Source organism: Protomyctophum bolini (assembly GCF_963924005.1).
Source record: "Protomyctophum bolini genome assembly, chromosome: 22".
Lineage (NCBI taxonomy): Eukaryota > Metazoa > Chordata > Actinopteri > Myctophiformes > Myctophidae > Protomyctophum > Protomyctophum bolini.
The window spans coordinates 18,899,892-18,921,360 of NC_137883.1; the positions used below are offsets into that span (position 1 = coordinate 18,899,892).

The window sequence follows — 21,469 nt, forward strand, 5'->3', positions numbered from 1 at the left end:
AGCCTACGGTATATAAAATTGTATCTTTATACTCTGTGTACTAACATGGGGATGGATATTTGATGTTATTGTCATTGTCCTTTGTTTTGGGCTCTAAAACAGGCTCCAGTGTAAACACAGCAGGTTCCTTGCCCACTATGGTTTGTCTGGCTAACTGTCGCACATTTGGACAAGGCTTCAGCCGTATCCAACGGCCGACTTCCATTATACAATCAAAGTTAAATCATCATATCATGAATAACAGTAGCCTATAATTAGCCTACTGCATGATGTGCCTGCGGTACAAAATGGTGTTCTTCTGATTGGATATATAGGGTGGGCTTCAAGTAAAATTCATAAAAATAATGAATAAAGTTATCATCTTCATATTTAATCACATTTGTTGCCAGTAGAGTAACTGCACGGGGCTCTGCCATCACTTACAGTACTGGTTGAATGCCAGGAATTGGAAAAAACAATACTGTTGAACACATTCAACCGAAAGTTAAAACAACTCTTTCCTTTCTTTTGCTCTCTCTTTCCTATTATCTCTCTTGCCATCTCTACATTTTCCTTGGGGATCATACTGGGCACCTCCTACAATTCACATTGTCATGTGTCTGCTATACCTCTAGGGCTGTCACTCTTCACTAAAGTATTGCAGGGACTCGGTTCTCATCCAATTTGCTCCAAGATCTCCAGTATGGTCTGCACGCGACGGACTCCATCACCCCTCGCTTGATACACACCCACATGCCCCTTTGGGTCTACGGAGTCCAGCACTAAAAGCTCCTCGGTTAACAGTCCCTCCAATTGCAAGTATTTCTTATCATTCTTCTTCCCGTTAAAACATTTCACCTTCTGTTCCAGTTTGGCAACTCTTTCTAAAGTTTCCTGCACTTTTGCCAAGCCTGGGTGAGTTGAGCACTGAGCCTTTGGTTCACCTTCGACCTTACCAGTTGGGAGTGGGACGTCTGGTGGAACAGTTTCTGAGTCTTGGGTATCTGTTTTAGGAGGCATTTGGTCTGTGATGTCCACTGATAGGTGCTGCTCTGATTGCTCGAACTCTTGTTGATGTCTAAATGTCTTTTCACGTTGCCGGGGCTGCTGGAAGTGTTGCTGCAGTGGAGACTGTGGCTGATTGAATGGTTGGGATGGTGGGGACTGTTGGAATGGCTGTTGGTGTTGGAATAACACGTTTTGCCTTGGGTCATTCCAGGTTGTGGTGCGATTATTATGATCTACAAAGTATGGCCATCTTGACCGTGGGTCAATTTTTATTTCCCAACCAGAGGGTAGATTGTTATTATTTTCCGATTCCTTCAGTGACTTACACCGATACTGATAGTGACTACCCATTGTAACTATTAATACATTTGCATTGCCAGAAGGCAGGTGAGTTATAGGAGGTTGTGGGAAATGTCATAATGATGTGATGCCCATAACCCCATATAAGGGAATATCACTGTATAGTAATAGATACCTTCTATATCCTGCTGTGTACCCCAACACCTCACGGGAAGAATAAACAAGAATGACTCATGCAGTCATAACTGCCAGGTGCAGAAAGCTCTCGTTTATGAACATCTATAATCAGTTTTGTGCCGCAGCCTTTGCCTCAGCTCAGGGCTTCACGTGTCCAGAGTATGGGTTTTGTGCCATTCAGACTATGGGTTTTATGGGTAAGTCTCCCATTGGCTTAGAGGCAGCTAATCATGAAAAAGTGTCTACGGTCACTATTAGAGGCAGGTGAACATGTAGTCCAGGCGCTTTTTAAGCACCTGGCAAAAATCACACTGTATGATGTGAGGGGCGTAGGCTAAAGACAGAATGTTTGAAATGGAGTTTGATTTATTTTATATTGTACACCTATGCAACGATGCAATGATTTATATGTTGTGTCCTGTAAGTCCACGTGGGCTGGGCACCTTTGGTGCATGACACAGAAATAAATGTTAAAGTTATGACATCACCAGAATCCAAGAGAATCTGTTCAGACCTGCAAACAGATTTCCTTTGGAAAGGTCAAAATGTATCAAAATATAAGCAATCTGCTGACATTTTCAAAGGAAGTGGTGTCCCTGTGTCAACTCAAGTTATTTAGCTCAATGTGCTTGTGGTGTAGTGCAATTAATGCCAATTATGTATTGTGTAGAGCCTGGTGTAGAGCACTGGTTCCCAACCTTTTTATACTGAAGTACCACCAAAATATTTGGCTCTCCAAGTACCACCACCAGTAAGACGCGCAAACGCGGGAAGCGAACGCAGCTCGTACATATTTGGGTTTTGGACGTATAGCTGCTTTTGGGACTCCTTATATGGTTATGGCTGAGTCATGGTGACACAAATCACTCAGCTCCATATATGGGCACAAAAGCGGGACAGACAGACAACCTATTTCAACCAATTGCTTGGTCAGAAGAACTACCGGTAGTGCACGCTTGTGCACGCTTCCTCCTGGGTGACAGCAGACTGTTGGGCGATCTGGCTTTGGGGGCGGGCCCGTCTAGAGTTTGAATGGACAGGTATCAGTCAAAAGGGAGACATCAAAGAGGAAGGAGGGATGGGGAAGGATCAACATATGGAATGTCAGAACAGGTCAGCTCCAATTATGGAGATCTAAGGGTTTGAGGTCAGATGTAGAGTTGCTGGCCGCCTCCATATATGCAGATCTAGGTGATGACCATGTCTTCTCCATGTATCCAGGGTTCATCACACCTTGTGATGTCACAAGGCGTGATGGACTGACAACTATATATGGAGGGAGGCGTGACCGACTGACGGACAGACGGATGGACAGGTTTTAAATATTTCATTACACTTCTGTCTTTTTTCTCCTTTTTTGGGTGACTACTCTTTGTACCACTCGTACCACCACCATGGTACTCTAGTACCAGTAGTTGGCAACCTCTGGTGTAGATAGAGTACAATGCAATATAATATACGGTAGAAATTGTCAAAATTACAAAATGCTGTAAAAATACAGTAACATATATGCTGTTCTGTAGTAATACAGTTGCTGTAACTGCATTACACTTTCTGAATGAATTGAACGATTAATTCAATTTGAGTATAGAGGACCCCAATGGAAACAAGCGGAAGCCGTGCCTTGTTTTCCTGGGTTTGTGTTGAACTGTACTTTCCTCAGTTTGTTTTTGCAAACTGCTAATAAAGTATTCAATCAATCAATCAATCAATCAATCAATCAATCAATCAATCAATCAATCAATCAATCAATCAATCAATCAATTCAACATAATTAATCTCGAGAAACCAAAACGTGCACTACACTGCCGCCTTGTGTGGTTTTGTTGCTCAACAGGCCAGGGAGCTTAATACTAGGGCTGCAGTCACCCTGACAGACCCCGCCCCCTGCCGAAACTCAAACTCGGCACAGCAGCAAAGCAGCAACGGGGGACGTGTTGTGGTCACTGACGAGAAAGCATGGATCCGACTGAAGAGAAACCGAGCCAAGCTGTAGACATTTATCGCGACACATGGGTTCGCTTTTTAGGTACGTTACTGAGGTTATTTTAACATAATGTGTGGCCTCCCAGGTTTAATAGATACAAACCAGAGTGCAGATGCTCGCTAGCTAGTTAGCATAGTTGGAAAACCCAGTCTTAAACCAAAGACAGCAGCTGGGGCTGTTCAAGGACACCTTTTGGTCTTTTTTAGAATATCACGCGTATGACAAGTTGAAGCAGGACTCTGGAACAATAAAAAAAATCCCCTATCTTTGTTGACAGTAAACCAACTATATGGTTATTACTTATTATATAAGGTATAGGAAGTTAAGTAAGAGCGTGTTCCGGGGTTATGATTTATTTAGCGTGAGTCATTCAATCGTAAAAGAAACGCCCGGATAGATTCATACACATAACACAACATACCAATCTTACTGATTACTCGCGAGCTAATGTTTGAGGACTTTTGTCAAACCAAAAATACCAATAAAAGCTTGTTTTAAGTATTCACTTGGATGTTGTGCTGACTGTTGGTGTACAATTTACACAATCAGTAGGTCATGCTGACTGACTGCGTTAATGATCAGATTGAAAAAATGTTAAAACTTCTTTACACCTGTAACTTTTGATGTGACAAGCCATTTCTTCTGGATGTCCTCCTATGTTTAGCCTAAAGAATAAATGGTTATTCTGGATGTCTAAAGTTTAGGCTAAACATAAGAGGACATCCAGAAGAAATGGCTTGTTCACATCAAAAGTTTAGCAGACCTTGTATTGAACTGTACTTTACTGTTATGTGCTTTTTTGTTGTTGCAAAACGGACTCTGTCTGTAAGACCTAAACTTTAGGTCGGCGTAGCCGTCTACGTGTTGCGCCAGAATGACTCGTTGGATTACATTTAGTATGATGTTAGGTAGTAAGTGTATTGGAGTTTTGGGGTGGGGATATTGCATTTTGTCACTTACTTGTTTTAAGTGCATTTACGATTTTCTGTAAATAAGAATAGATGTGATGGTCACTGACTGGAAAATGACCCTGGTCCAAAGGTCCAGGGTCATTTTATTTCACAAACTGCAGTTGTGCCTAAATATAGAGCTGGTCAGCTGTAAAAATAGATGATAGAGCTGTCATGTTTGAGTAGGCTACTCACTGAGTACAGCTTGAGTCAGATAATAATGTATTGCCTGAATTTGCCTCACTGGAGATAATCTTGTATTTATTATTTTAGACACAGTTTTACATGCACCTGAGCAGTTGATTAGGATCATGTGGATGAATACAGCATTAATTAACATAATTTGGCAGAGGACTTATTTTAACAGTTCATGTGCATGCTTTATGACAGACAACCAACCCATGGTCACTGCCAGAGCAGTCCTTTAAGAATGACTCTAACCAAAATAATACAACTGAGTTAATTTGACCATTCATTCACAATTCATTATTTATTTACTTTGATGCATGGCCACGTGGGGCACTAGTGGCTCCTGGAATGCTTTAATGACAGACCAAGGGCATTTTAGTCATTCAACCCTGGTAGAATGGACAGTGCATATTTTTCTGCCAGACACATATATATTTTTTATTAGTAGAAGTGAAGGTCAACTGCATCATGTGTCAGGATGATATATGCAATATACAAAATAGTGCTAGACCTGCTCAATAGAATAAAGGCAATGATTGGTCGCGAGTCATTCAAAAGCTTCTTTTAAATACTAATTTAGTAATTGTCTGCATTTATAATGGCACCTTTCAAGCATTTGACAAGATATGCATTGCATTCATACTTTCACCTATTCACTCTCTGAGGACAGAGGCAGCCATGCAAGGCATATTACCGTCAGTGCCTTACTCAAGGACACTTTGACCGGGACACTGCACCTCTAGAGCCACTGGAGCCCATGTACAGTAATAGTATGCAGATCTAAATATCAGTTAAAGAAAATCTAAATCATGATAGGAGTTTTAAGAACTTGGAGACAAATACAGGTAGTGTCTTCCAATCATGCACTGTATGAAATGTACTTTTTGTGAGGGCCTCCTCCTATGCATTTACTATAAAATTGTGCATTTCCCGTCAGTCAGTCACTCATGCCTTGTGACATCACGTGACATCATCAGGGATGGAGATCCCTGATGTCATCAATATTGGCCAGCAACTCCACATTTGACCTCAAACCCTTAGATCTCCATATATGGAGCTGAACTGTTCTGACATTCCATGTGTGGATCCTTCCCCATCCATCTTTCCTCTTCGATTTCTCCCTTTTTGACTGATTCTGTCCATTTAAACTCCAGATGGGCCTGCCCGGCTGCCCTAAAGTTATTAGTGCAGCCGTGCCCAGCAGCCGGCAAAAACTAGAGTTCTCAACAGGCCAGAAAATGTAGGCCCGGCCCTACCGGGGCCCTCATCAAACCCTGTACACTCAAGACACTGCCCCTGCTGCCACTCTTAGATACTGTATGGGCTGACCTGATCTGGCATTCCATATGTTGATCTGACCTCATCAAACCCTGTACACTCAAGACACGCTCCACATGGCCAGTACAGAATTCATTCCATTATGTTGATCTGACCCCTATGCCAAAGCAGTCTGCTGTCACCCAGGCGGATGTTCATTGTTGATCTGACCCCCCATTCCAAAGTGCCAGCTCTCGCCCAGCTGCGTGCACGCGACTAGGCGTCTTACTGGGTGTTATATACATTTAAAAAAAATGAATTAAAAAAAACATTGCTGATGCGCAACCTCTTTTTCCTCATTTTGTTATATACATGCTCACTCTACCACACATAAAGTAACACTTTATTCACTAGAAAAGGTTCTGGATTGCAGGTCCATGTAAATTAAACAAGAAAATCAATAGTAGTAGTTACACTCAAAGTAGGCTGGATATAATATGTAGATGTATCTAAAATAAATAAAGTAGCTATTGTGTCTGTATTGTTACCCACACAGGATATGCCAATGAGGTGGGGGAGGCGTTCCGTGCCCTGGTACCAGTGAGCATGGTATGGGCCAGCTATGCTGTGGCCACTGTCTACGTTTCTGCTGATGCTTTCGACAAAGGGAAGAAAGCTGCTGTGGTAAGATATTTGGAATATTTTGTCTACATAGACCTTCAAATCCTTCAAATCCTATCTGTAAAAATGTAACTAACATGTTAATATTTAGAATGAAGTTGTAGTTCTGAGGTAAATTCTGCCAAAACAATTTGACTGAACATGATTAATAGATACAGTTAAACAGATTGAATATTTGTGCTACGACCAAGCTACACTTAAGGCAACAAATGACATGGATGTGAAACTGCAATTGTTACAATAGTAGTGTCTCTGAAAAGAATGGTGGCAAAATGGAAACAGAACAAAGCAATTGTTTAGTTACAATGTCTCCATGGCTGACGAAGGTATGCACAAAGGAGATAACCATTGTAGGTGCAGAGAAGGGAAAACTGTCACAGTTTGAAAGACCTTTAATTACCCAGGTTCAAACACTAATATAATGTGTAATGACTTTCTTCAGCGTGTTGTGTAGTATAACTTGTGTGTTGGCAATAAAGACATTTAAAAATAAATACATGGACAATAATGCTACCACAGTGTTCAAAAGTCAGTAAGTAGATCTAAAGTTAGTATAATATAAGTCTTGCTGTATGTCTGTCTGTATGATAATGCTATTGCACCACCAACAAGATAGAAAATATTATTTTGTTTGTTGAAAGATAAGCTTCTATATTTGGACACTTACTCTGTTGACCCCTCTGACCCCAGGCTCATGGTGACAACCCAGGGAAGACGACACGGGTAGCAGTAGCAGTGGTGGACACATTTGTGTGGCAGTCTCTGGCCTCTGTAGCCATTCCTGGCTTCACAATCAACCGTGTGTGTGCGGCCTCGCTTTACCTCCTGGGCAGAACTACCCGGTGGCCACTGCCCGTTCGCAAGTGGACGACGACGGCTATAGGCCTCTCCACGATCCCCTTCATCATCTCTCCCATAGACAGGTATGAATTAATTATTATGTATGTGGCTTTATACGTGCTGGATGCTGCTTGTCTTGCAAACAGTACAATTTGGGGTGTGTTTGGATCAAATCTATGCTCAGAATGGCAGCTCTGTGCATACACAGCTTACCCAAAGTAAGACAAGGTCTCAAACCATCATAGACATACACCTGCTGTGCTGTGCTGTAACTAACCTATTTTAATTACAGTTTACAGTATTAGAACTGTATTACAATTATCTAGTGACTACAAAAGTGGAAGGTTGGAGTAGTTTCAGTATTTCCATCTTGTTCTTTCCGTACATATTCAGCTGTTTTTGTTTTTTTGTTAATATTATGTTTATTATTTCATGATGACAAGGAAGTTACCGCCAGCACTTGAGAGCAAAGGTCTTTCAACTTGATCACACCAAAGCATCAAAAACAGCAGATCTACAAGCTTGAAACAAGGAATGAAGTGACGCGCTTTGAGTTTGTCGATCTGCTATTCTTGAATTTGAATCCTTAAAAGTAACAGTTTTGGACATAGGCTTATGAGGTTTTCACCCAACAGAAACGATTTACACGTCGGCTTGGAAGTCTAGGACTATTACAGATTTTAGCTACTCAGTCAGTGCAACTCATTGATGATGATTTGTCATTTGGTAACGGTATATACTTTGAGCTATGATATGAGTGTCTGCTTGGCTTATTGCAGTGCTCCTTAATTGTTTGCTGTTAAATTAAATCCACTGATGTGATGTGATCATTTATTGCTCCAGTTTTATGTTGGTCACATCCTTAATTATAATTAATAATTCTATTGGTCTTGCGCGTCACTGTGAGATTGTTGAAGCTGTGTATTGCATGAGGGTTTTAGGTAGTCTTATGTATTCAGGAAACCACACACTTTAATGTCATATTCACTGACATTTTATCTTCTTATACATCTTATTATATTGTATATTGAATTATCTTTTTATTTATTTAATAGACTAATACAAATGAAATAAATAACAAGGTGGCCATCAATATTTAAACAGCCATCTGAAATTCTAGTCAGCCAATGGTCAGTAAATACCAGCAACCTAAAGGGATATTGATTGTATTTTTTAGGGATAAAACCAGAAAAAGCACTAAGACTTGTTTACATCAGGGTCCTCCATTTTCAATTCATCCGAACATTTAAAGACGTACAAATAATATACACTTGAAATGAAAAATGTAAAAATGAAATCATCATATATACAGTTAAATTAAAAAATCACACCTGTGTGAAGTGAGTGATGCCTTTCATCATGATGATGATGTATAATGGTCAGTCAATCGAATAAATCATCACATTCTGTGCTCAAACACACCTACACACTAAGCTGTGCATAGAAGCGGCTGCACCGCTCAAAAAGCGTGCACCGCCCAAAAAAGGGAAAAACGTGTACAGTATGGAGGAGGGGGGAACTTTAACTTTTTTACAGGGGCCAGTTTCGAATAGCAGCCGCCCGTAAGTGCTCTTTGAGAGCGGTTTTGAAGGAGTCTAGGGATTCACATTTCTTAATGGCTGTTGGTATGGTGTTCCACATTTTAGTGGCATAGGAGCTAAATTAATTTAACCCCTTGTTTGAGCAAAATCTGGGTTGCACATGGTTAGTTGAACTCCCTCTGGTCGTTGGTCTTGGGAGAGAAGTGCTGGATGTGAGGCTGACAGTAATTTGGCAGCCGGCTGAGCTTCTGTACATGCCTGAAGCAGTATAATAAAATAGTGAAATAACATATCAGTTAACTAATGTAATGGGATCAAGTAAACTATTAGAGCGTACAGTATTTATTTTGGCACATAGTGATCAACATGTTTAGTACTCAGACACTGCCAAGTATTCTTTTGTTTTGTTTTTAAGATTGATGTTGTTGTCTGTTCTAATATACAGTATTTGATAGTGATGGGTGTTTGAGATCGTAGTAATTGGCACCTCATTCATCACAATGAATGAATAATTGATTGAAGAAAGTAAATAATGGCGGTGAATAGTGCTACATTATGTGAGCAGTAACGCTTTCTTGAACACAGTTTTGACAAACGGCACTGCTTAGACATATCCTGACTGAAAGTGTGTGTGTGTGTGTGTGTGTGTGTGTGTGTGTGTGTGTGTGTGTGTGTGTGTGTGTGTGTGTGTGTGTGTGTGTGTGTGATAGAAAGTAGGGACACAGGGATTAATGATGTAGTTAGAAATGCACATCAGACCTTAAAGGTAACTTCTGAACAACCAGCCAGGGTTTATTGTGTATTATAAAATGGGTAGCTCAAATCATCAATCAATCATCTGATTGCTGTGATACTGTATACTCATAAAGCACTGCTATGATTCGAATAACTCATCTGTCAGATAAGCCATTTTTATTTATTTAATTTTCATTATATGTTGCAATGTCATTGTGTAATGTTTTGTTATTTAAATTGGTTTTAATTATTATTACCTTTTCGTTTGTTTGTGAGAGGACAATAATTCCTGGACTTTATTGTGGGCATCGAACACATTTGGCTGGGTACGAGGATGTGAATCCTGCAGGGGAGAACGATCTCATTGCACTAGAGATTCCCACAAGTTGATCTGTTTGAACATCCGTTTGTGTGCCTCAGCTCAGGGCTTCACGTTGCGGCGTGCAGAGTATGGGTTTTTTCAATAGTTTTTTTTATTCATGACGTCTAAACAGTACAATTAGTATACTGGCATCATGAATGAATAAAAACAACACACAAAAACAAGATATATAAGAAACATAAAAACAAACAAACAACCTGCAGGGGTTTTATGTTTGGTGAGCAAAATTTTGATTAATCTGTTGATGATCAGGATTTCTAGAAGACAACATAACATTAGACCACACTGTGTCCCAGCTCCAATCAGGATCTAATTTGGCCATGACATGTAAACATGTTAGGAATTTGGTTTGGTAGACAGCAGAGTGCATTTACAAACATTATAAAAAACGGGACAAGACAGTGCAAATACAACATGAATAGTGAATAAATATAAAATGCAGAGAGTTCAAGTGTTCAGGTCAGTTCAGAGCACAAGTCAGTCCATTCCACTCTGAGTGGGGATGGAGGGAGGATAGAAGTCAGTCAGGGAGGGACACCAGCCAGCGTTGAGGAGCCGGATAGCCGTGGGGAAAAAGCTTTCGGGCCTTCATAGTCTTTAGTGACCTGCCTGAGGGAAGCGGGGCAAAAAGACTGTGGCCTGGGTGTGCAGGGTCAGAGTGGAAATAAGACCTCTTGATCTACTAACATCACAGATAAGTCTCCCATTGGCTTAGAGGCAGCCAGTCATGAAAAAGTGTCCACTATGGTCGCTACTAGAGGTACGTTTAAATGTTGTCCAGCTGCTTTTCAGCCGTCCGTGTGTGCACACTCGCACACGTCCTACATTATAATTCTTGGGACATCATGGAGACGTCTTGGGCACAAATTGGGTTAATTAGCTGTGTCTCTAGGTGAGCATGTTTTCATAACCCCAAACACTTTTTATTTTGGTTGATATCTGCACGTTACTGTGCAGTGTGCACCCTCCCATTTCTGGAACACAGTGACGAGGAGAACTAATCTAACTACTGACGTGGAAGTGGCCCATGTGGTTCAGATACAGTATGTTTTGTTCTATTCCTCCTGCCATTTCACAATAAGTCACAGTTCCACAATACCATTCCTCTACGTTTCAGTCCAAAAACAACGTTGAAATCGACAAAACCACTTTGCAATCTTCCAGATACGCTCATAAAAATATGCACATAATGTGTAGCTGGCTAGAAAGGAGGAAGCAGACTTTTACAGAAATTATAAAAGATCTTTACCTTCATTTGTGCATTTGTGTTTAGCATTAAAAGTAAAGAGTATGCAATGCAAATGCAATATCCTAGACCAGATTTCCTAACCATAACCTCTAAAACCAAATGTGAAATGGACACAAGTGACACACAACTAACTGCACCGGTTAAAAAAATTGTATTTTCTTTTAATAATTTTTGGGGGCTTTTTGCCTTTTATTGGTCACAATAGGTTGACAGGAAACGGGAGAGAGATGGGGGGGGGGGGGGGGGGGAGGAGGAGGAGACACACACAGCAAAGGTCGTCGGGACTCGTCCCCGCGACATGCTAGCCCCAGGTTAAAAAATAATCACTTATTAAGCCTTATCTCTACACTGCCAGGGAGTATAAAGTAAACACAATACAGTAGGAAAGAGATGCACTTCTTGTGTCACAGTTACTCAAGAATGGGCTGACTTGATGTAATTATCTAATCTTACTCTTGCACAGCAGAAAATGCAAACGAGTGTCTTTCTTCACGTTGGCATAAAATAGGTATTTGTCACGTGTACAATATGTGATACACAGTTGAGTTATTTTTTTGTAGGGTGGTGTCCGACTTCAAGTAGCTTTCTTTTTGTATTTACATCCCCTGGTTCTATGGTGCAGTCTACTTCTCAGTCAATTAGTCCTGGCCTACATATTACCTGCTTGTTTGGAGGGAATGCTCTAGACTTCCCACTAAACCGACAGTATGCTCCAATCTTCCCTAGCTTCCTCCCTATAGTGTGATAGTTAGTGTGACTTGGGTCGTTTTATGTTGTAAATCAAATTTAACTTGTTTGAGGTGCTTGTTTATAGCAGTTTGAGGACTTGTACAGCTGTGTTCCATTCCTTTGTCATGTGTCATTTATCTTAGCATACACAGAGGTAGAGCAGACAGCTAGGGTTTTATTTTTTTCCTTTCAGCAGCTGTAGTGAGTTAGTGGGGTGCTTCTGGTTTAGGTAGTAAGTTCTGTTTTGTTTGTTGATTTAGCGCCAACCGCAGACCTTTTCCTTCACTCTCCTTTTTATTAGTGGATTCTGTCTATCTCATCTATTATGTTGGCTATTTTCATATTTAATTATCGACCAGAGACAGAGAGTCCCTCCTTTTCTGTTTGGTTATATTTGTACTTGAATTGAATATCGTTCAGTATCAGAAAGCTTCCCATTTCAGTTCTAGTTTTGTGTTTAACTGTTGAGCTGACAGCTTGTAATTTCTGTTAAATTGACTGCTAAGCAATAAACGGCAGCGATTGCCTGAATACATCGACAGCTGGTTGCTTCCCTTATTACTAGACACCTGCAGGGTTTTAACAATCTGTTGGAAGATTGTGTTTTTGGATCATCAGAATTCACAGTGGAACCTTACAGTAGGTTGTCTTCTGTCTAATTCACCAAAACATCTGTTATTATTGGAGGAGACTTCCAATTGATGTCACAACCCAATAATAAAGCGTTGTCACATTCCCGTCTTTCTGTAAAATGACCCAAATGGATTGTAGTTATTGTATTTACACATAAGTAGTGCAATGATCCATTGTTGTTTCTGAGTCTGTTTATTTTCCTTCTAAAATATTTTGTTCCCTCTCTATTTCCTATAGGTCAGTGGATTACCTGCTGGACTCGAGCCTTAGGAAAGTCTATGGTGGGGATGAGAAGCAGGATTAAGGAGGGACCATCCATTAGAGGTCAGTTGTTCCCAAGAACGAATCCCATCCTGTTCCCTTGGAACTGCGCTTATTAATCACCACCGTAAGCACAATGATATACAGCAGAGGTGTATTTCACTAAGCAGGGTTGTAATTAATTACCTACTAAGAAATGTACTCCAATACTGTCTCCAAGGAACATCTTGCAGTCATGTTTGACAGGAGTCAGGAGTTTTATTTTGTAATAACAAAAGCTCATAGTTATGCTATGACAATATCTCAAAGGGTAAAATAATGAAATTCTGCTTCTTGAAATAATCACAGGGGAACAGAACCTCTGGTCAGGGCAACCTAGGTTTGCTTTCAGAAAATAATTTATAAAGAAGGTAAGAATATTTAAAATGTAGAAGTATACAAGATAGAATATTCCACTACAACTGGTGGAAATGGCCAAACAATTTCAACTACAGAGATTGAAATTCAAGAGATTCAAGAGATTGTATTGTCACATATTGTTGCTGTTGGGCAGGAACACCATGTCTCAAAATTAGTTTAGTTTTTTCGTAAGGTAATGTACTTCGTAATAGTACGTGTCACACAAGTACTGTAGCAAAAAATAGTCAATCTACAAGAGGTCAAGCACACAACAGGAAAGTGGTTAATTGTATCTGTGGGTTTTATGAATACTGAACCAATGAAAAGTATTGCCAAGAGCTTCTGACTAAGTAGTAACTATATTTAATTCAATGTTTTAATTTTCAACATAGAAGGCTTCGGCCTGGCATCGACGATATCTAACACATTATGAGTCATGACATACATATTCTGTAAGGAACATGCCTTCAATGGTTGCTCTCACTGGCATGTCAACCAGTTTGCTGACCTCTAGAGCCTCACCTTAAGCCTGAAAAGCCTCAAATGGCAAATCTACAAATTTGTAGATTGGCTATTTTCGGTTGGCACATAAGTATAAATCAGGCTTCACACCCATACCTCCACCAGAGAGATTCAGTGAAACTCACACTTGCTGTGTTCCTTAGCAATATCCTGATGTGCTGTAATGATAGGTTAAAGTTGAGCATACACTCAATCCAACCTACTTTATTTTTGACCTGGTTCACATTGTTGTTTAACTTCTATATTTGACATTTCTGCCTCCAAATGTCACTTTTGGACCAGAGGATTTAAGAGGATCGTCTAATTCACTTTTGCATTGTTTTGTTCTATGTTGTGTCCTCGGTGTTGTGGCGTTGGAAAATGTCCAAGGAAGTTAAGCTCTGGAATTTTGGAAAATTACACACGCAGTTTCATAATCACACCTTTTTATTAATGAGCCTACTGTTTGTGTGGAGGGGGAAGATACATCAGCAGGTCTTGTGGTAATTGTTTTGGTTAAAAGTATGCCCTTTTATTTGAATTATACAACCATGCACTGCATTCAGCAGCTCACTCTACCATCACATGAACTGATCATTTGCCAGCATTCGCATTAAATAGGAATTCAGTAATATTACTTATCCCTCTACGTACACAGTGCATTCTGCTATCATGTGTGCACTGTACAGCCCACACCAACAATAGATCACTATACAATAACAATAGGTCACTGTCTGTCTGAGCCAGCACTGTCTGAACCAAAGGACTACATATATTATTTCAAGAACGTATTGTTTATATTACTGGAGTACATATATTTTTATACCTATTATGATGGTTAAATAGCTGATCTATATCTACACGTTGTGAGCTTGTAGATCAGCTATTTGAACTATTTTAAAAGGTTTTTTTTTAAATAGTAGAAAATGGCAAATAAGTTCAGGGATAAGGGTTAAGGGGTGCCGCAAGATATGGCCCAGTATCCAAAAGCAAAGCACTCCGTTTATAGCTTGTTAACACCATCTTTGCTAGCTAGCTGCAGCTTGATTGAGCATGCTAATTGAGGAGTTTTTATGGATCTGTTTTCATGAGTACATCTTTATTGTAGAACATGTCTTTAGTTTCTTTTCATTTCTTTTCACTTTAAATCCATAATGTTTCCATACAGCTTGTATTATTGACTTGTAATTCTAAAGTACATTCGTTAAATTGCTGGCTCGATAACTCGCCACATGCCACATTGTATGTATTTGACAAATGAATGGATTTATTTTACAAAGTAATGGTCAAGTTAATTAATGGAGTTTTATCTATCTATATACAACCTCAACAAACTCCTATATTTCCATTATTGTTTGTTAATTCCCATAAATTCCCGATAATTCCCATGGAAAGCTTTCACATTGAATATTCCCGGAACTTTGCTTTTTTTTATTGAGGTTTGCATTATTTCACAGCACTCTATTAGTAATGGTGTACAATTAGGTGAACAATAGATGTTGAAAGTGAATGTTACATTAGTACTATTAATAATTATTATAGCATTGCTTATTATTTTACACTGAGCTCCAAAGTATTTGTGCAATGTCTTTGTTGGATGTTTTGACTCCACTATGTGGTAATATTACGGTTAAATTTCAGCGTACAACTATGCATGGTTTACTCAGTTGAACAATGGTCACCAAGTGACCAATTAACTGATTTGGGCATGTAATTATAGGCCAGTTGTTTTCCAAAATATTGTAAAGAAAATGTTCAAATATTTGTAAAAAAGAAAGTGTAGGGCAGACACACAGAAGGGATTTAATATCAAGCCAGCTCAGGGTACGTGTGTCTACAGAATGTATGGGCAAAAATACTAGACCATCTTTGCAAGATCTCATTGCACCTTTGTACATTTAAGTGTGTTTCTAAATAGTAAACAGTGTGTTTCTAAAGTAGTCTCATCACAACACTTGCTGCCGCCCAAAGTTCATGGAATATTGCCTGTGCAGAGAATCTTGAATGATAAAAACAAAATAATAATAATATTATTATATTAGTCTAATATCATGCTCTAAGGCTATTCTTAGAGCATAAAAAGTACTGTATTTTTTACTGCACTATGCAAGGGAGACGAGTCATATTCTACAGTACAGACCAGACCTGCAAATTAAAGAGATGCACCAATGTGTTCACATACTGTAAAAGCAGGTCTAGGATTAAGGGAAATCTTATTTTTTAGGCCCCTTTAACTCAAGTAGCATGAGTTAGGAACTATTGATATTGCCAATACTTGTTTACTTACTACACCATTTTCCATAATGGTTTCAAGTAATCTTTTGTTAAACGCTGCTGGATAAGGTTTACTTTTTATTCTCCACTCAAAGGATTGTGCACATTTCAGGTTTTCCATTGCCTGCATGCTGGAAAAGAGAACTTTGTTATTTTGTCACAAATCATAATTTTAGTGTGTTACATTATTTGCCATAAACTTTCAAAAATGCTTTATTTAATGTTTTTAGTTCCCTGAATGGGACTAGAATTTTGGGACTAAAGAATTTTGAAATGTGAACGTGATATGCTGTGGGTTGTTAAAGCTCTAATGTAATGGAAAGCTATTGTTCAGCTACCCTCCTTCTGAAATGTTTGTTAAACACTGTCAAAAAAGGGAAAAAACCATCTATAAATCTATATTGAAATAAAATAAAGAATTGTAACAGTTATTTTTGGGAATTTCAAATCCTTTACACTATAATATAGACGGGTGTCTATATTGTGTCGCGAAGCTCTCTCGCTGTAAATTGTCTGTGAAATGTTGCAGCGCTTTCTGTGTGAGCTTTCTGTCAAGTCGAGACTACAACAGAAGTTGAGCATTGTGAATGTGTGGGTGAGACTGCCCCCACCCCCTCCAAGAACAAATTTCTCAATTGAGTATATTTCTCAAATGGTATTTTTTTATCTTGAGTAATTGTTTATGGAGTAATCATAGTTTTAATTGAACAGATGTCCAGTACTCTCCACACACACACACACACACACACACACACACACACACACACACACACACACAGCAATATTTGCTTTTATTGGATATAGTAAGTAAAGTCTACAACAGTCTTGAGTTGGACTTGAGTGCAAACTAACTGAAAAGTGTGTCCCTTTTTTTTAGCACACCCAGCATTTATTTGTCCCTTTCCAGCACAGGGAGAGGAGATATCACTCTAGCAGAATGGATATCTAGTGAATAGCCAGTAGTCAAAGCCAATTACATTGAAGAGATTAGAGAGTCAAGTGGCAGTAATTCATCTTGATTCAGTTTTAGGGTTGTATCATATGGCTGACACCAATTCTATTGATGAAGTGCATTGACCTACATAAAGGCAGTTTTGATAATGCGTATAGGCTTATGTTGAATGTATTCTCTTTTTTGGGGGGCTTTTTATACATTTTTATCCCACGATTTTTGCAACCCATTTTTTCACCCATTGTCAATGATCTAATCATGTAATCCTGGGCGCTACACTTCCTCTGCCAACCTGGGGGGGGGGGGCAGCGGACTGACCTCATGCTTTCTTCTATGCATGAGGAGTCCTAGCTGCTTCTTTTCACCTGACTGGGGAGAGTTTCCCCGGCCGGACATAGTGCGTGGAAGGAACACGTTATTCCGACCAGTTCCTTTCCCCTCCATCAGGCGCCCCGGCTGACCAGGGGGAGGTAATTTAGAGACCAGGATTACTGCATGTTTTTTGTGAGGGTACCTACCCTAGGGGACACGGGGAGAACATGCAAACTCCACACAGAAGGGCCCTTTCGCCAATCCCGCCTTGGGTATGGGCAGTTTGGGCACTGAGGAGAGAACATGCCCACAGCGTCCCCAGCGGGAATCGAACCCAGGACCTTCTAGCTGTGAGGCGACAGCACTATACCGACTGCCACCGTGCCCCCCTTTTTGCCTTTTTTACAATATAGTCTGACAGGAAATGGGGAGAGCGATGGGGGGTGACACAGCAAAGGTCGTCAAGATCGGGACAGTTGAACCCACGGCACGCTGCCAGCCTAGGTGCCCAGACGGCTACACCAGCTGCCTGCAGTGACAAAGAACGGTGTGCGACACCGCTGTACAGCAAAGTAATGGTGTGTTTTGTATCTTTTTAATGACACGGCTCCGCTTTTTCGACCTGCTTTCCCTACATAAATCCCCCCCCCCACACTTTTTTCTAATACAATTGTTTTTAAGGACTTGAGTACATTGAAAAGCACAATATAAATTGTATTTATATATAATAATTTATTATTATTATATGGGGCTCAACACTACATCCTCCACTACATCCAGAATTGTCGACAGTACAAATACATTAATAAGCAGTCTCTGTAGAAAGATAAGAATAGCATGGTTTGCCACTGTCAACTTCCTCTTTGGATCCATATGTTCTGAAAGGAACAGGGTAGAATATATATTTTTTTGATTAACTTTTTTGATTTATATTGAATGAAAATGATTATCTTCCACACTGGGATTGTGGCCTTTGATTTTTACATGCAATCAATCAAAGACTGAATCACAGCCATGCTTAAATTAGGCCAATTTTATACTTTGCTAAAAAGGTGTGACGTGTCACTCAACAAGTGTTTATAATTTGTCCAAATCTTTATTACTGTTAATTAATTTTTTACATTAATTTTCTTTGCCAAATCAAACATTTGTACACAAATCATATCGGTATCAATAAAACGAGGCCATATACTCTCTCTATAACACTGTAAAGTTTCTCAAGCCATTTTTCATGCTGTTTTTTATAACTATTTCCACAAGTAATTTTAATTTAAAAGTAACATTCTTTTAAGACATTATTCTGACCTACCAATAATCTCAGTAAGGTCCTGCAGTCAGTTGCATGTCATCGCCACTAGAGGTCTGCACTAGCATTGATATTTGCTTAATAAAATTATGCTTTTAAATTTCCATGATATTGACTCGTAATATATAGTATGTGGCTTTTAGCCAGTAATTTTTAGGGGGCTTTCATTTTTCACTTGGATGGGGATATAGAGAATAAATACTACAGTTAGATTCTATGTTACTAGGAGCATTGTTGATATTCTGGGACATACCTAGGCCTACACTACAGTATATTGTGAAGAAGTTGTACTTTGCCAGGAAAAGTCATCGGGTCATGTATTTTCCTCTGTAACTGCCAACCCCGTCCTATCACTAAACCTCCCTCTTTCGAAACCACCGTTTTTATGTTCATGTTTTTTGCCTTCAGCAAAGATTTTCCTCTCGTAGCAATTTATCTTGATTGGAATTATGCCACAATTGGCAAGAAAGTTCGGAAGACCTGTATACTTCTAAAGAATTAGGTTTTAATTCATTGTCAAGATGGGCAGCCCTGATTAAATCAACAAACATACTGCAAGTCTGCCTTGAGCAATATATCAGCTGTCATTAAGCCTGATGTATACTTACTTACCGAAAAATGTCTGATATACAAGCTCACGAGTCACATTTGCAATGCGTTATGCATTTGTATATCGGCTATTTTCAGTGAGCGACACTGTCGTACGATGGAGCATAAATTAAGCATTAGGGGCCCAAGGAGACAAAGAGCTGATGAATTGAATTAATCTCTCCTCCCGTGATGGATGGGCCTGTTCACAGGGGGTGGGAAAATGGGAGCATTGTTCATCTGTCACTCTGATTGCCACGTCCCTCTTTGATTTGTGCTCGGGTTCTGAAGGCCACAAGTGGTCAAAAGACCTCCCTCCTCTCCCTCTGTCTTTTCCAAGAATTTTCAGTCTGTCTATAGCTTGCATTCCCATAACCCCCAATGACAACAACCAAATGTTGATTAAAAAAACAGTCCTTCGCATAGTATAGACCAGGAGGAGTATAACCATTTGCACAGTTCGTTTTGATTAATGAAAGTGTTTAATTGTGATATGATCAAATATAGAAATCAGACAGTCTACATTTCCAGAGGGAGAGAGAGAATTCAGATGCAGGGATAAAACATACCCCCAGCAGTGATGGAAAATGAGTGACCAGAAGGAGTGATATCAAAATCAAAGGCATGAATCCCAGCAAATAAAACCCTAAATATTTGTCACACAATATTTCTACACCTTGTGTTACATCTTTCATTGCATGTATTTACAATTGAATGCAGTGTCAGTAAGTGTGAATTCTCAAGGTCCATGTATAAAAGGGAAGCTATTTGAATGGTGCAGAAAGCAATATTGTATTTGAATGACAATACAGTATTATAGTCAGTTTAGGAGAAAATTGGTTTTGGAGAAAGTGAGTTATTCTCTTTACACATGGAAACTTGTGTTCCTTACACCCAAAATGAGTAGCTGCATAAAACAAATTGTAATGACACAGAATTGTATTTTTTTTAAGTAATTATATCTACAATAAAATGTCTATGACGTAAATGGAGCATTCTCTAATAAATAATGAGTAAAACAGACCTGAGCTTTGAGCGAACTCAAGTGGATTTAGCTGGTAGATCTACTATTTTGAGCATGGGATGCCAACTTCATATTTTCTTGGTTCTGAGTAGAGAGGGACGGAGTGCCATTCAGAATAGCGGGCTTCGGAATGCCGGTGTGTAACCTGAGTAGAGTACTACAAGGAAAATTCCCTTCATCAAATGTAATGACTAATGCCTAACTAACTAACTCCCTACAAATTGATGCTACCCAAATCCCTCCGGATACAATCTTTGCTTTTTAGTCTCATGGCTTTCAGTGCATCGGTGTATGGTTCATTTTATTGTATTCAGTGCATCAGTTTATGAAAGCTTATTCCTTTCAAGAAAATAGCAGATCTGCAATCTTACAACACAACACAGATCTATTTTTGGCGTGCACCGCGTCGTACAAAGAAGTATAAATCAGGCTATGCCTCATTTACTGTGTCTTCTTATGGAACAGTGAGCCCAGCACAATAAACAGAACACTAAATATGAGACCATAATATCTGGCCAGAAGTTTGGATTGTGCTGAATATCTCTGACAGGACCATTAGTGGCCCATTGTCTCCCGGTTCCTGGCGTCCCCCAGCTCATGGAATCGATTCCATGCTAATTCTTTCCTGACTTGTTCAATGTAACAATGCTAATTTGATTCGTAGGTTTCTCTCTTCAAATGGGTGAACAATTATCTTTTACTCTAACTCTGTGCTGCCAAGGGAATCAGCAGTTCTATCAGATGTATCAGTCTTGACTGTATTCTGGACATAATGTGCAGAGGGAAGGGGGCTTTCGACGGACTGAATTTTGTTCAATGTAGACAAAGATTATCCATCTTATAGGATCTAGGATCTATACTATATATATATATATCCTATAGATTCTATAGGATATATATATATATATATATTTTTTTGTAATATGTTAACATCTATTTTATTTTATGTTTAAACGGGCATAGATGTCTATCATTGCCAGAGTTTACTCACTTGTTAATTAGTAGATCCTACCACCCTCTGTATCTCTGCCGAAAGTAACTATCAATTGATTTCTTAGCAATTATTCTATCAATAATGTTTTTCAACAATCGAATAATCGAGAAGCAGGTTTAAAATAATATTTTGTCATTTTACTTTGTCGCACAACAGTGTTCCCTTGGCTTAGGAAGATAGAGGGGCTGATCAATTATTATAGGTTTTTCTTATTTACTTAC

General features: G+C 39.3%; 1 protein-coding gene across 2 annotated transcripts; it reads left to right on the forward strand.

Moving 5' to 3' along the window:
- Positions 1–3,354: 3,354 nt before the first annotated feature.
- mtfp1 (mitochondrial fission process 1) lies at positions 3,355–16,503 on the forward strand. 2 transcript variants are annotated; one of them, XM_080756351.1, is made up of 5 exons: positions 3,355–3,493; positions 6,404–6,531; positions 7,219–7,451; positions 12,875–12,961; positions 14,189–16,503. In XM_080756351.1, the coding sequence occupies exons 1-4, from the start codon at positions 3,424–3,426 to the stop codon at positions 12,939–12,941; spliced, it is 498 nt and encodes a 165-aa protein (XP_080612477.1). In that variant the 5' UTR covers positions 3,355–3,423; the 3' UTR covers positions 12,942–12,961; positions 14,189–16,503. The 2 variants fall into 2 exon arrangements, with proteins under 2 accessions (XP_080612477.1, XP_080612476.1); XM_080756350.1 differs by having other exon boundaries at positions 12,875–16,503.
- Positions 16,504–21,469: the final 4,966 nt, after the last annotated feature.

Coding starts and splice junctions, on each gene's coding strand:
- mtfp1 (XM_080756350.1), top strand. CDS start 3,424: ATGGATCCGACTGAAGAGAAACCGAGCCAAGCTGTAGACATTTATCGC. Junction 3,494..6,403: donor CACATGGGTTCGCTTTTTAG/GTACGTTACTGA, acceptor TTACCCACACAG/GATATGCCAATGAGGTGGGG. Junction 6,532..7,218: donor AAGGGAAGAAAGCTGCTGTG/GTAAGATATTTG, acceptor CTCTGACCCCAG/GCTCATGGTGACAACCCAGG.